Source organism: Coccomyxa subellipsoidea, assembly GCF_000258705.1.
Source record: "Coccomyxa subellipsoidea C-169, whole genome shotgun sequence".
Classification (NCBI taxonomy): Eukaryota; Viridiplantae; Chlorophyta; class Trebouxiophyceae; family Coccomyxaceae; genus Coccomyxa; species Coccomyxa subellipsoidea.
In genome coordinates this window covers 464,078-479,574 of record NW_005178020.1, presented here as the reverse complement: position 1 = coordinate 479,574, position 15,497 = coordinate 464,078, and the positions used below count along the sequence as shown (strand labels likewise).

Genomic DNA, 15,497 nt, shown 5'->3' with positions numbered 1-15,497 from the left:
GGCGACACGTCAAGTACAAGCTAGTCTCGGAGAGCTCACACAGGATGTTTGTCGCGAAAGGAGATTCATGTCAATACTCCTATGATCGCTTTGTGCATTGTGATGGCTTGTGGAGATATGAATGCAGACGTCAGTCTTGTGGCTGCAGGATAAGACGGAGCACGGCTCGCACCTTGCGAAACCAACACTGCTGAAGCTATCCTAGCAGGGACTGTCCTACTTACAGATTCAGGGGTTTTGGGCTCGTATCGATCTTCACTAGTGTCCAGAACGGACGTGAGAATCCAAATCAGCAGGTAGGATTTTTCCTGGCTTTCTGCTCTCGCAGTCTGAGAGAGCGTTTCTACATCGTCACGCGGGAGAAGATTTGTGAACAGTACGATTGGTAAATCGATGCGAGTGCAGCAATTAGGGACAGATGCTTCCTTGCGGCAAAACAGACCCAGTGCAGGCGTTGCAGAAGAGGACCCTGTACGACGGTATGTCACATCGGAGACGATCGAGGGTGCCCGAGGCGCTCCGGATCTTCCAGAGTCTCTCTAAATAACCCAACTGTGACATGCATGTGCCACTGCCAGTGATTGCAGTGACTCAAGCATCCTGCAGACTGTCTAGTCCAAATGTTCCCGCAAGTAGTTCACAAACATGCGCCGGGCAGACTGCCTGTCAGGCAACCGTGAGGCGAGGCTCTGCGTGGACATCTTCAGAAACACCCTCTTGTGCCGCCGAAGCTCTGCCAGTGTCACAGGCCTATTAAGCTGCAGAGCATCCACTTCTTCGCCCATCTGTACCCTCCCTGCTGCACTGCTGCCAGCCAACTCCTGCAGAGCAACCAAACTCCCCGTGAGACAAGAAAGAATGTCTTCCTCTGCAGCATTCCCCTGTTCAGGAAATGCTGCTAATTTCAAGATTTCCCTCCCTTACACCACCAAATGCCAACCCAAGTGCATATCAGACACATGTGAGGCCTGCCTGGAGAGAAATGAATTTTCTGTGGCTTGTCCACAAGGCTGAGGAGCCTGGAAAAGGCTTCCATGCAGGGAGCCCTGCTCACTGGCATCTCAAGGGAGCTCTGCCAGCAATATCTGACACTGCCACACAGTCAGGCAACTAGGCTGGCCGCTGGTAAAAACATGCAGCGGTTGGTGCCTACTGTTGCTACCATGTGGCAAGTCTAGTTTGCCTGGAGCTGGGCTGCAGGCACACCTATGCCTCTCATGCCTCCATGCGTTTAGAACTATCACTAATAATATCAGGCAGGTGCCTGCACCTGCGCGGCGCAGATGCGGCCGATGACGTCCTGCGCGCCGCCGTCGATCTCATGCAACAGGTTAGTCGCCGACAGCGGCGCATTAGTCGTCGCCTGCGTCGGCTGCAGCTGCTTGGCCACCACCGAGCGCTGCCGCGGGCCGGCCTCCTCCGTCAGTGATTCAACCACCCCCTGCGCATGCTTCAGGTATTTCATTTGATACGGAGTTTGCAGAGAGAGGTTGCTCATCCACATTATGAAGCTGCGCAGACGGCATCAGAAGACCCTGCCCTGAATGCTCTTGGGCGCGGTCTTGGGCGCAAAAATCCAAACTGCTTGTAAGGATCAGAGCATACCAGATCAGAGCATATTATATTCAGGGAGAAAAGTACATTACTTATCTAGCTGCATGGTGCAGTCCGAGCACAAATACCCTTACAATAGCATGGGCAGCCATGCCTGTTGTTCAAAAGCCTGACCAGAATTCCCAGAGGCCCAAGCGTTCTGGGAGTCACTGGGCAGGATACATCCAAGCACTGCGCACCTGCAAGACTGCTTTGCCAGACGCTTGGGCAAGCATCCCGGGCGGTACACACAAACCCGGGGTGACACGATTACCACATCTACTGCTGCGCACCTGCAAGACCGGCTGCATGGTGTCTTTCCCCTGATCAGGTGCCAGCCTGAAGAGCGGTGCATCCCACCGCTGCCGCGCGTCCGGCTCCTCATAGCGCCTCCACAGGTCCTCAAACACTTCTGCGCTGTAGGCGTCCTTGCCTTGTGCCCTTTCCTCATTCCATGCCCACGCCTGCAGCACGTGAGATATGCAAATGCCTCCCTATTTTGTTGTCCTGCTGTGGCGCAAAATACCAGGACAAAGATACGCAAAGGGAAGAATGGCATCCTTGGAGTAATCTGCAAGTGCATGGATGTCATGCTGGGCACTGGGTGAGAATGAAAGTCGGACATTGGATGAGTTAGAAGCTGGCTGATAGTGATGCTAGCTGACCTGCTCCTTGGGCACTGCGCAGTGCACCACACAGCAGCGCGTGCCGGCCGCCCGGGCGATACACCACAGCTCATACCTGTGGGCCCAGTACAGCTCAGATCCAAGCTCATCGAGGACGATGTACTTGAGAGGGGGAAGGAACAGCGTGCCATGGTATAGGGCTGAATGATGGTGAGGAAGGAGCTCACCTGTAGCCCTTGATGTTGTTCAGGGAGTCTAGGATGATGAAGTGCCTCTTAGATATGGATCTCTCCACTGCGGATTTCAATTTACCCCTCGTATTCTTCTCACTGACCGTGTCTGCAAGCAAGGCAGAACTGTCAGCAGCTGCTGGTCTTCGACATGCCATGATGGCTAATACACGTCAGGCTCTAGGTCCATAGGATGACCATTTACCCCTGTAACTCTGGTTGCGAGTCATGCTGAGGCCAGGCTCGTCTATGATGATCACTTCCAGGCCCTTTCCCACCAGCATCTGCGTGAGCTCAGCAGCCACTGTAGATTTGCCACTGCAGGGCTGTCCCGAAATGACCAGCAATGCCATGGGTATGACCTCACTATTCGATTAGTCAATTTTTTGTTGCGTCTGATCTCCCCATTTAGCTTTGGCCTTGAACAATTTCTTATGGAACTGTTGGAAGCAGATGGCCAACGGGCAGTCGCGACAAGTGATCAAGGTGCGTTCATCCCAATAAACAGGTCTTCCAGGCTTTTAGCTAGCCTGTGAAATTAAAACCGTACGTCAACAGATTGCTTGTCCGAGCAAAAGAGCTAACTTGTAGCTTCCTAGCAAGAGGAAGCCAGCCGAATAGCACGTGCGCAGACTGCATCACTGATTGGCAATCAGCCGGACTTCGGGGCCAAAGTCTACAAAAATACCCCAAGTAAAGTTTCGTATATCTTTGTTTTGAGTTCCTTTCACCGCCCTTCATTCCGTGAGCCCTCCTACAAACAATTGGAGAGTCCAGATCAAGGCAGCTCTTTTGGCTGATAATCGGATCGAAGTTGTCTCTACGCACCTCATAATATGCGTCGCCTGAAACACAAGCACACGAGACGGGCGGTCCAGTTTTACGAAATCAATTATGGATTCCGGAAACCTTTCAAGGTGCCTGCAAAGCAAGTTCCCCGGTGTCTCTCCTGAATAGCACAATCGAGATCTGGACGTTTTAACAATATCTTTTATTTGCAGGTGATCCTGGATGGCAACTTCGTGCACGCTCTCAGAGAATCCCAGTGCGCCCCTGCTGCAGTTGTTCAACACATCTTGGTCCCTCTCAGTGTAATTCTTGACGCTGACTGCAGCATTCCGCATAGCGTGATTAAGGTTACCAAGGTCTTCACGTTCCAATTGTTGTGCCTTGCAGCATGGGGGACCCAGCTGAGATCCTGGCGAAGCTGCTAGGCGGCCCAGTCAAGCTATATGTTACCAGATGCTCACTGCTGGAGCTCAAAGGCTTGGGCAACGACTTTTCAGGTGTGAAAACGCTGCCTGACTTGACACCTATAATCTTGAAATGCTCAATACTCTTTGGGACCCCAATCCTATTAAAAAAGTCCCACTTCTAAAGGTTGGGAATGTGATCAGGGACGTATGGAGCTGCCAGGAAGGCAGGTCTGCACCTGTCCTGTGGACACGATGATCAGGCGCTCAGCACAACGGACTGCATACTGGACAACATAGGCAAGCATTGACAGCATTGACCTCTCTGCATGTCCATTTCCTGATAGTGCATCGATGTCTATGGACCCTGATATGAAGATGATGTATATGCTGTCAAGCATTGCAACCCTGCCAAAATGGCCACCTTTACTAATGTCAGACAAGAAAGTAGGCCACTTGGGTTGTGAACCTAAGAAGGTCACAAGAGAAGGAATGTGGTGCAATTGTGCACATATTGTTCTATGCAGGGATGGACAATCAGGAGCACTACTTTGTAGCAACCCAGGACAAAGCCCTCCGGGTGGCTCTGGGCAAACTGCCTGGTGGAGCTTCGGTGTTTGCGAATGTGAACGGCGTCCAAATGGAGCAGCCCTCGGAAGCACAGAGACGAGCCATGAAACAGGTGACCGCTGTTTTTTTATCATCATTACTGTTGCAGATTTTCCAGTGGTCAAGGACTAGGTACATCAAGCATCACCTGAAATATTGCTCTCCAGTCTTCTCGATATTTGCATGCTGTAGCCTGCTCTTGATGCGATATACAAACCTGCAGAATGAGCTTCTTCACCCTTCTTCAGATTCCAAAAGCAATATGCTGTTGGAAACACTTTAAAGGATTCCTCCTTACACTGGGCCTGCTCTGATGTGAACCAGAGCCTGTGCATGAACTATTATCGGCGTTGAGAGAATGCCTCTTGGCGGAACATCAAGTAGTACAACTGCTACTATTACGCACGATTCAGTATTACGCCTTGCACAGCATTGACATGTGAGGGTCATGTGCAGGTGGATGACAGCAACATGGGGGTGCAGAAGCATGAGCTGAGTCAGCATGCACTTGCTGAGCTGGCAGAGCTGCAAAAGGGGCCCAAAGAGAAGAGCATATTCCGGCGCAGTGGGGCCAAAGGACCCAACCCTCTGTCCATGAAAAAGAAAAAGCGGCCTGCGCCAGATCAGGCGCAGAAGCAGGGCGCAGAGCAGAGCGCGGAGAAGCCCAAAAGGAAAAGAGTCAGGAAACGGAACAAGGATCAGAGCAGTCAGGCCGAGGAAAGTTGACAGAGCAGTCCAGCCGAGGAAAGTGATGTTTGGATGCGGAGTGCATGCAGGAAAGTGTTGAGAGTGTTAAGGAGAGGAAGGCCGTTGCACGAGAAAGCCTGGATTGCCAATAATGAACGCCAAGCACCTGACACTATCGTGTTGCAATTAAGTTGTATGCCCTTCTTGTTCAGTGGTGTAAATTTCCCAGTCTTGAAAGGATCGGTGATACGCAGTTGGTCACAATTTCTTAAGATCTAGGTCAATGCTGTCAGTCAATAAGCATACCATCCACATTGCGTCATCACAGCACACCACGAAGTCATGTCTCTGTTCCTTGCATACATATGACTGCAACAAGCAACTGTTGCGGGTCCTATGACCTTTTTGACAGGTCGTATCAGCATTGCCACAGTACAAACAATACAAGTCTTCACGTCTTCAAAAATAGTATTCAAATTCAATTTCTAAAGCACAGCTTCCTCGCGCTTCCGCCGGGCGGCGCGCTTGGCAGCTGCCGCGCGGCCGCCGCCTCGGACTAGAACCACAAAGCCGACAATGGCAACCAGCGCGACGCATAGACCCCCTATGAGACCCTTGCGGCTCCCCGGGGCGTCGAACACCTGCGCCGCACCATTTAGTCAGTCATATGCCATCAATTTCACTCATTCTCGGGCTGACTGCATGCTTGACTAGCATCACCAGAGCCAGCATGATATACCAACAATCTGGAGATACGGACACCTGAGGTGTCATTGCAAAGCAGAAAACATCAGGAGCTACGCTATCAGGGGGGAGCAGCGGCCACAAAGACACATCAGATTTGGTGGCCCTAACAGGGCAATCGGATGGGGCCAGGGAAGAGACGATTGCTCTCCAGCAACAAGATGCTGTGCAGCACATGTCTCGGTAATGAAAGAAATCAGCTTTTCCGAGCGAGCTTCCCTTGGGGCCAAATTGTGTCTGATTGGCCGCGCAAGGGGCCACTATTCTCAAAGTGCAAGCTGTTCTGCGTAAGTGTCCTCTGACAAGACCATTCCACCGGAAAGAAAGTGCATCACCCGCAGCCTCGCCGCCTCGCTCATGCGGTTCTGCCACCCCTGCACCGCCGCCCCCAGCCGCCTGTCTGGAGACGCGTTCCCTCCATCTGACACTCCCTCCCTGCTGCTGCGCGTCGCGCCGGGCTCCACCTGCAGTTAGTCATGTCACCCGGTTCAAAACCTATATTTCAAATTTTCACATTTCAAGTTGGAGAACAAGCGCATCAGGGTTGAGTTCTGCATGAGTGGCCGGGAATCAAGGTCATGCCCCACAACAAAGGGGAGTCAAGAAGCAAGACAAAGGCACAGCGAATCCGGGCGATTCAAGAGATCAACTCAAAAAATACATAGCAAGAAAACCGGCCTGTTTGGGCGGGATTGGGAACTGATTGGCGCACCTTGCGGCCCCCGCTATGGGGTTGTGTGTTGGTGCGTGGGATGGCTGGGTGTGAGGGCAGCAGCTCTAGGAGCGCAAATATTCCATCAGCCCAACTTGTCACGACCTGTGCGCACCAATAAGGGGACAGCTTTCAGCGGATAAGGCAACTCTAATTGTATATGCAATTTCTTTTTAATGCGTGCATTTGACCTGCATGCAGAGTCATGGAGACACTGATACACCCTAAGCCTCAGGGGTTGAGCAAGGGGTCATTGACAGCTGCACAGGTGGCCTCATCAGACGAGCTGGGTGCAGCATGAGTTTCACAGTGTGTGGCAAGCTCAGAGGATGGAGTTAAGAAGCTGCCAAAATGCCATACCACTCAACACCTCCTTTCCAGCTTGCAAGACAAATTCAGATGCAAGCTGCACCCAGATCAGCCACCAGTATATTTCAAGTTTTATTTCTGCTAAAAGTATAGTGCATGCATGCTTATTACCAGAGAAGCTACATCACAACTTGCCTCATCACAGGTTACATCAGGGGCCGCACCTTGTCGAAGGCTTCAAGGCTGACGGGGTTGAACATACGGAAGCAATCATTGAAGTGCGCGTCGTTGTCCCCATAGATTTCCCACGTGAATGACAACGGAACCTTCAGCCTCTCGTACATGTAGTCCGTCGCAGTGCCATGTGCCAAATATCCTGCATGCATTCATCATTTTATCATGCATTTTTAAAATTTCATGGAGCGTGCGACACATGCTTTTTCCAGGGCATGTACGCTCAATCGTTGAAGGGGCGTGCTTGCTGGCCTGCAAATTGCTGTCATATCTGTTCAAACAAGCGGTGTGAGCACACTGTGTCAGGTCACAGATAAGTGGCAACTTGCTGAACAGCATGCATGCCTCTTTGGACTGGCCTGAGCCAGTGCTAGCCCCACACAGAAGCACTTCCTACTCTCAAGATGCCGTAATGATAGGTGCAAACAAAACACACTGCAGTAAGTTTGGAGCTTGGGAACCCACCCACTGACTTCCCTCCCGATCCCAATGCGCAGCGTCCGCCGCAAGTGACGTTGTTGAGCTTCTCAAGCACCTGCGCAGTTTCAATGGATTTGCTCTCACGCAGAACAGGGCCCCACCAAAGAGCGTGTGCCCTTGCCAGCATATGCCCAGCAGAAGTCGGCGCACATGTACACATGATGTCATGCAGTCAGGCACTCCCTGCAGATAACCCACGGATGCATGCTGAAGAATGTGGTTCAAAGATGATGATGCCCACCTGCAGAGTGGCTTGCGCGACCTCCCCAGTGGGGATATGTGGGAGATGGTCATAAGGCATGAACAGCGCCTCCATCCCCGAGTGCGCGTTCATCCACACATGCGGCTTGAACTTCCGCGCGAGCGCCAACAAAGCTGCCGCCTCTGGCTCGCTGCATTGCACAAATACTGAAGTTGAATTAGACCCCATTCTTTAGCCGGCAGTCATACTTTTCTTACACAAATTGCACTCCCTTTCTGGAACATTGAGTAGTAGGTGGCACTGTTGGTGTCAAGAAAACAGTAGATGCCTGACGCCCATCATGAATCTGTGATAGGATGATGATTCTCTACAATTCATGAACAAAGTGACATGCTGAAGTCACAGAAGCAGTGCGTGGTGCATGCAAATTGCGACAGCATGATAAACAGCATGAGGTGGCAGCACAAGGACTTGCCTGAAGGGCTTGGTGCCGGGATATTCCTCATTGGGGTCATAATCCTTCTCCTTGTGCCCCCAGTGAACCTCCCAGTTCCTGTTGGTGTCAACTCCGCGCCCATTCTTGCGCTCGCATAAATTTCCCCCCTCCACTAGGTCCCGCCCCTTCTCATTCTCCATCGGCACAATCTGCGCATCAGCAACCACCATATTGCATGCATGCATGTATGACATTCAGATTCGAATTTCAGAATCAAAGACAATACGGGGCAATCCCTCATGCCGCCTGCGGACTGTGAGATAAGCTAATCCTCTAGATAGGATAAGAAAAAATAATGTAATGTCTGTGGCATCTGGATATCTGGACATGTGCAGGACTGTCAATATGAAGGGGCCTTGTGCGGCGTGTCTTACAGCAGGCGTGCACAGAGCTGTGGTATGCTTTAAACGAGTCGATTGGTCATCAGCAAGTCACCTTGAAGACTGTATTGTGGAGCAGGGCCTTCAGCCGGGCCTTGCCAGGTCCCCCAGGTCGGTCCCCTCGCTCCAGCTCAGCTGAGGGGTCCGCCAGAATCTGCAGCAGCCGCAGCGCCACCTCCACCGTTATCAGCTCCCTCCCATGCTCCCCGTAATTCTGCCACAGCGCAAGAGAAATGGGCTTCAAGAACACCCCTCAAATGGGAGGGAAAGAGCTCTTCTAATGTCTTCCTCATCCTTTTGTGGGAGTTGGTAATGCACTAACATCTCAACATCAATTTCATGACGAATATCAGAGCTGATGATGTTGGCAGCATCAACTGCATCGCTGAGAAAGCAATCCTGCAGGATCAAGTCTTGCACACAGAGATAAAGGCGAGTTTCTCACCAGCAGGAGCCGCATCTTTTTGTCATGATCCCTGGTATGTCCTCCAGGCTCCACAGTCACGACCTGGACATTCAGCAATCAGAATCAGCACTGTATGCCAAAATACGTGGTTTGGCAACGCATGACAATGCTGGAAAATGTTCAGAACTCATGGCATCACTGTGCATGGTGCAGCTGTTGGGTCGCACCTTCAATGACGACCGGTAGGGCGGGTCCGAGACTTCGTCTGAGATGGCCAGAACGTCCAACTGCATCAGAAAACGGGGAATCGGTCATTTTCCTCAGAAGTTGTCAAACTAAGTCATTCACATGGTGCGTGGGTCTCGCATGCAGCCCTTCCCACCTTCATTATCTGGGCATTTGCCTTGACCAAGTTCTCAACCTCTTCGAACACCTGATCTCTGCATCACATCAGTAAAGAGGTTCAGTATGATAGTGCGTAATGTACTGTGTAAAAACTAATCAAAATGTCATGTACGATCAGAACAGTAGCACAGTTCTAGGTAGTCAGGGTACCAGAACTCGTACTTTGTATGATATATGGAGAAGTCCGGCATGGCAAACTGATCCGGGGAAGTATTCGCTGCTCCCAACTGTAAAGTCGCCAATCCAAGGCAGAGTAAGCCCTGCAACAGTACAGCTCTGCCAACTCCATTTGTTCCTGGCTGCATTAGACTTGGTCCCTGTTGTGCCCCTGCTGCATGGAGCTTGCAGGCTTGTAAGAAGCCGTGCAATTCTCAAAATTGTACAAGGATTTCAAAAACTATCACAACTTTCGGCAGACTGACGAAAGAAGCCTGATGAAGTACACTCATACGGCCATCGGAAGCAAACTAGCTTTTACACCCCAAATAAAACCACACGTACTGCAGTCCTCCAATAACTTCAGATTGTTTGAGAAACAATATTGATATATATGTTCAACAAGACAGAGGTAAAGAGCCGCTGATAGATCAGTTCATATATTTGACACTTGAAAGATGACGCGACATGTGCAGATCCCATGCATGCGATGGATATGATTATTTGTCTTTTGAACTATCAATTTTCGATGAGCATCTTCCTGCTCGACGCGCATTGTGCTGGCCCCAGACCTCTCCCCGCCACGTGGCAATGACCAGCCGCTTCCCACAAATGACGAAGCATTTTGTCCTCATTCCGAGCTCATCTCATGTTAACAGCAGGATTTAAATACTTCTAGGATAATTCAAGGAATTCACAGATCACGCTGACGTCCACTCAAACTGCCCCAATCAATCTTTACAGGGCCCACCTAACAAACAGTTTATTGCTCCCTAAATCGGAGGGTATTCTGCAGCAACATTATTACAAATGCGACAGTAATGCAATCTCGATTTGAGGGTTGATGCGTGTTTGATTGAGGACGAGGTCTTTCAGACCGACCATTCCCATCACAGCAGCTGTAAGGCCTTCTCAGATTGTTCCTTTGAGCATTCTGGAGATAGTAACTTTTCCTTTCAACATGATCCTAAACTAGCAATTGGATGAGAACTGATTTGTCCGATATCAGGCTTGCAGATTTTCCAAAGTGATCTGAGCAAGCAGTCCTCTCTTCTGTGCAGGATGGCCACGCTAGGGGAAAATCGGAGAGTCCCTCAGGTGCAGATACGGGATCTGAGAGATGATTTCTGCGAGTTCGTGCTCAGCGACACAGATCCTTCAGTGGCCAATGCCTTGCGACGCATCATGCTTGTGGAAGTGAGTGCCCTCATCTCGAATAATTCGCTGTCCAATACTACTGCTAATCTATAGCAGTATTTCTCATTTTTCACCGTACCTTCAATTCGTGGCACCATATGCATGACTAGCTGTGACACCATTGGGCACACCTGTCACAGGTACCCACAATAGCAATCGACCTGGTGGAGATAGAGGAGAACACAACAGTGCTCAATGATGAATTCATTGCTCACCGGCTTGGGCTGATTCCCCTCGTCAGCAGCGCAGTAGGTGGCATGAAGGTGCCCCCGCTCCCCCACCTGCCAGCAATTCCATGCATCATGCATGTGCATTATCAAGTTCGCTTGCTAGGACTTTACCGTGCCAGGTGCAGTCCCATCTCCTTCAGCACAACAGATTTGCATGGGGACTGTGATGCTGCGCCACACCCACTGCATAGACTGGTCAGAGGTGCATGCTGCAGCGGTGAGCTGAGCTGTCGCTGCAAGGATCTGATGAGAAGCCTGCTGTCCTTGCTGACAGGGAGTGTTTGAGGACGCTGGGGAGGCGGATTTCTTGGACGTGGAGATGACCCTGAACGTGAAGTGCACGAGCGAGGACACGATGGAAGTGACCAGCAATGACCTGCAACTGGACGCAAACCACCCTGATGTCCGCCCTGTGGGTGAGCCAGATGCACATGCTGCAGATACTTGCTGTTGGTGCCTCTAATGATGCTGCCCGGTGCCGATTTGTGGAAGGCCTTCACATGGATTATCTGTATTCCTGAGAAAGTACCTTGTCCCCTGTCACACTAGTTGATTGGATGTAGCAGCTCTTGCACACCTTGGCTCTCATGCTCTAATTCGCAAGGAGCGGGCAAAACCAGAAGAGGAAATTCAGGATTCTGTCGGGTCGGGCCTGACATGCATTGATGGAGAATCTGCCAAGGCAGGGAAGGATGGAGGGGAAGAATTGAGATTTCTTGCAAAGCACCTAGCTTTCTGAGGCTTGAAGAGGCATTAGCACTGATTTTGCAATGATCGTAGAAATAAAGTTTGTGGCCGGCAGGCTACGTTCCGGGTGGGTATGACCCAGAGAATCGGGGCATTCTGCTGGTGAAGATGCGCAAGAACCAGGAGCTGCGCCTGAAAGCCATCGCGCGCAAGGGCATCGGCAAGGTGCACCCTCCCTTCCCTAGCCACTTTTAGGAGTTTCAACTTGAATTGGCACATCCATGTCAAGCAGGGGCCTTGTCCATGCCCCTCTTGCACCCTGAGAGCCTCTTATCCTGCCTTCTCCAAGGCAGGGGTCCGCCCCTATTACCCCTGCATGCCGCCTCAAGACATCCTTCAGCCACTTGTTGTCAATAGGGCGTCACTAGCACAAAGAGCTTATCTGTGTATTCAAAGCCGTGCAAAGGGCTTGCTCGTCACCCTGGCCCATTGGGGACATCCTGCTGAGAGAGCTCTCATCCTCTGGGGCAGGCGTGCAACGCTCTACGTCTACATCCCAGCCATGATCAGGCTCATATTATTGCTGCTCCAAGGCTGTGGCTCGCTCGTCGTGAAGGCCCAGGGAACTGAGCTCAAGCTCCTGTTCGAATTTGAATTTGAATTTGCAACCTGCCAGGATCATGCGAAGTGGATACCTGTGGCGACGGTGAGCTTCCAGTACATGCCAGAGATTACCATCAACCGGGCGCTGATGGATACTCTGACAGAAGAGCAGAAGGAGGACTGGGTCAAGGCCACGCCCAACCCAGTCTTCCGCTACAACAACATCACCAAGCAGGTGTTGCTTTGCCCCTATCAAAACTTTCTTGGCAAGTTGAACTTAGCAGAAGCTGACTTTTGCCTTCAAGACAGTGTGCAAAGTTCTGGGCGAAATCCTTTTCAAAGGATGTATTTGCAGCAAACTCACCCAGCAGGTGCTGCTCTTGCCTTCACCAGGGCTCTGTGTGAGGCCTCAAATCACATAAACTTGGTCAATGGCAAATGGAGATGTGCGCTTACAGGATAGTGTTCAACACTGCTTGTCTTTTTGTCCCTGCTTACATAATACTGTGCTTGCGAAATTCTGTGCTCATGAGCACCTTGCTCGACAGCAATCATGACCGACAAGAGCTTCGTTCTAAATTTTCTGGTCTCACTTGGCCTCGACATTTTACCTTGTGGCCTTAGATTCTGGCTTGCTGAGTGCAGGTGGAGTTGGACGACGTGGAGCAGTACAGATACGATGGGGAGGCAGAAGCAAAGGCAGAGGAGCTGGGCAAGCCAGGCTTAGTCACCATCAAGGAGCGCCAGGTGGGCATCCCTCATCATATACTGATATGATACACCTAAATGTGCATATGCCAGAGGCCGTGGCTGCCTCTGGGCAGGCCATCTCATGAAAGCTGTTCGGCTGGAAGCAGATGAGACACATCAGAAGACATGACTCATGCCATGGCAAGTCTCGGGATGACTGCTGATTGGATATTTACTCATACGTGTCAAGGGAACATAGTGGCGCCTATGTGATCTTGTTGCTGATTAGCCAGCATGCTCATGAAGATGTGGCTTGGCTCGGGCATGGCCCCTGCCCCCTTGGGCCTGGCAACATGGCCCAAGTGATGCTCTTGATGCCGCTGTTGCTTCTACCAAGTCTTTGGACCAAGAGGTATCTGAAGAGTCTATGCCCTTGTGCAGGACATGTTCATTTTCCGAGTGGAGGGGACGGGCGTGCTGAGGGCGGAGGACGTGGTGCTGACGGCGCTGGAGGTGCTCATGCGCAAACTGCGCAACCTGCAGGAAGCCCTGCCGCAGCAGGACGACGGCACCGCCTGATTTTGCTGGCGCGCGCTGATGTGGCGCGTAGCTTATCTGGCGTGCGACTTATGCGGCTCACCGCCCAAAAGAGAAGACGGCGTTGGTGCGGTTACTTTTGGCCTGATTGGTACCCGATCTGGCGCACTGCCCCAAACTTGAATGGCAGTGGCACAGCCTGATCTGGCGTGGCTGATGTGGCATGCAGCTGATGTGGCATGCAGCTGATGTGGCGCACGGCCTGACTTGACATTGCATGCTGATGTGGCATGCACTTGATGTAGCATGCAGCTGATGTGGTGCATAAGAGTAGCAGAAGGGCACCATTCCCAGTGTTGAGAGATTCTGATGCAGAAGCACGAGGGACTAGAGTGAGCCAGGGAGTGCATTTAACAGAACTGCAATCTCTCTGGAACCTGATCTGTGAAGAGAGAGGATGGCGTACCTGGCAGCTGCAGACGAAGCAGAAAAAATCTTGCTGTGCCATCTAATGCTGATTGTGTGAGAGTTTGTGTGTGAGGAGAGTGACCGTTGGAAGCTTGAGGTCAAGAGCGAATTCTGTTTTCTACATTGGCACCGCACCAGAGTGGCAATCTTACAGCGCTAGCTGGCAAGCTTACTATGCCTGCAGGCTTGTAGCATATTGTTGTGATCACAGAAATATAAAATCCCGATCGCAGCAACCCGCTCAGACACTTCATGATCATGCTGCCATTGACTCGCCGCCAAGAAGTCTTCACAACCACTACTGCACAATGTTCAACAACCCTGCCTTCACGGCACCATCTTTCTTGCCACTGCAATGACAACAAGCAGCAATGTAAGCAGTGCTCAGTAATCTGAACAGCAGCCTAATCTACTAGTGATAATTCCATCGCCGCTGTGTGGTCACATCAGCTGCCGCTTCAGCTGCAACCTCCTGAGCCACTGCCTTCCCTGCCGCTGCAAGGCAATCCATGCATGCGCCGCCGCAGCAAGAGCGGCAGAGGGTTCCAAGTCTAGCAGGATACCAAAAGTTGTAAATGAGACTTGTCCCCTTTCTTGACGCCCACGCGATGCCCCGCCGCTTCAGTGCACAGCAAAAATGGTCCTTCCAATCATCTCTCATTTTCGTGCCAGAAGCTGCAAACCTTGGAACAGCAGAGACAAAGGCGTTCATGTCCGCGAAAGTGAGCGTCAGATCTTTGGAAGCATCAAAGGATGCCTGTTCCCATGACACTCTGGCAGGGAGAAATATTCCTAGTGACACGCCGCTTACTGCAACCTTGTGCAAATGAGCTAATGGCTTTAGGTTCAGAGTGGCTCCCGCACAACCAAAGGCTGGCTCGTATCTGATGGCCACAATGGAAAGATTCTGCAGCGGGTTCAAAAAATCCAACCTCAGCCTCTCGAATATTCCTTCATTATGAAATCCGCTTACCAACACACCAATTCCCCGGACACTGGATAGGACAGGTTCCCACACCCTTGCTTTCATATTGAGATCGCCATAATCTTGGAGGTGCAGACAGCAGGAGGGAGGAAGCTCCAGTCTTTGTGGTGTCACATTCTTCAGCACAAGAACCTTGAGCTGCAGCAGCCTGTCTAAAAGCAAAGGAGGTGCAGTGTTATATGAGCCTCGACCGCGTAATGATGCAGTCTGCAGCGCCACAGCACCGGCCAACGCACAGGAAATATTCCCAAAATCATGATAAAACTCAAGAACGAGGTGCCTCAAATTTGCCAGTGGTGGTAACCATGGATAACTACCCACATAGGCCTCTAGGACTTCAAGAGTATGGGCTTGAGTGAGCACCCATGGCAGACAGGAGGCTGTTTCCGCCCCAGGATTAGGTGAAAGGATGCGAAGCTGCCTTAGATGACTGAAGTGCCGGCCAGATTGGCACACGAAGTCTGCGATGGCGTCCAGGCAGCTGGAAGGCAGCGTCAGGACTTCTGCCCTGCCCAGCTTTGTGCATGCCCACTTGATCCCTGCAAATCATGACCGCATCAAGCACGACAGGACAGTGTTCTCCTGCAGCTGGCGAGATTTTCAGAGCCTGAGCGATCTGGATGTTTAGCAAGCTCACC

The 15,497-nt window shown here is 51.4% G+C and overlaps 4 protein-coding genes across 4 annotated transcripts; 2 read left to right on the top strand and 2 right to left on the bottom strand.

The window, feature by feature from the left end:
- Positions 1 to 611: 611 nt before the first annotated feature.
- Positions 612 to 2,802, bottom strand: COCSUDRAFT_20529 (chromatin associated protein KTI12; the record flags this gene model as incomplete). The annotated part of the gene is made up of 6 exons (XM_005643001.1): positions 612 to 821; positions 1,271 to 1,441; positions 1,887 to 2,057; positions 2,259 to 2,334; positions 2,447 to 2,558; positions 2,655 to 2,802. 6 exons carry the CDS (start codon positions 2,800 to 2,802, stop codon positions 612 to 614), a joined length of 888 nt encoding a protein of 295 aa, XP_005643058.1.
- Positions 2,803 to 3,285: 483 nt separating this feature from the next.
- Positions 3,286 to 4,321, top strand: COCSUDRAFT_9312 (hypothetical protein; the record flags this gene model as incomplete). Its single annotated transcript, XM_005643000.1, has 4 exons — positions 3,286 to 3,366; positions 3,451 to 3,494; positions 3,692 to 3,737; positions 4,187 to 4,321. Coding segments are annotated over 4 exons (306 nt in total), but the record flags the coding sequence as incomplete, so codon positions are not given.
- Positions 4,322 to 5,423: 1,102 nt separating this feature from the next.
- Positions 5,424 to 9,525, bottom strand: COCSUDRAFT_49236 (Zn-dependent exopeptidase; the record flags this gene model as incomplete). Its single annotated transcript, XM_005642999.1, has 12 exons — positions 9,469 to 9,525; positions 9,284 to 9,341; positions 9,129 to 9,188; positions 8,941 to 9,003; positions 8,551 to 8,709; positions 8,095 to 8,264; positions 7,659 to 7,809; positions 7,403 to 7,472; positions 6,928 to 7,079; positions 6,395 to 6,499; positions 6,018 to 6,146; positions 5,424 to 5,579 (listed from the first exon to the last, which is right to left on the bottom strand). Exons 1-12 carry the CDS (start codon positions 9,495 to 9,497, stop codon positions 5,424 to 5,426), a joined length of 1,302 nt encoding a protein of 433 aa, XP_005643056.1. The 5' UTR covers positions 9,498 to 9,525.
- Positions 9,526 to 10,181: 656 nt separating this feature from the next.
- On the top strand, positions 10,182 to 13,448 carry COCSUDRAFT_31668 (DNA-directed RNA polymerase II, 36 kDa polypeptide; the record flags this gene model as incomplete). The annotated part of the gene is made up of 8 exons (XM_005642998.1): positions 10,182 to 10,363; positions 10,524 to 10,659; positions 10,800 to 10,922; positions 11,164 to 11,305; positions 11,692 to 11,801; positions 12,253 to 12,414; positions 12,825 to 12,926; positions 13,311 to 13,448. Exons 2-8 carry the CDS (start codon positions 10,525 to 10,527, stop codon positions 13,446 to 13,448), a joined length of 912 nt encoding a protein of 303 aa, XP_005643055.1. The 5' UTR covers positions 10,182 to 10,363; position 10,524.
- Positions 13,449 to 15,497: the final 2,049 nt, after the last annotated feature.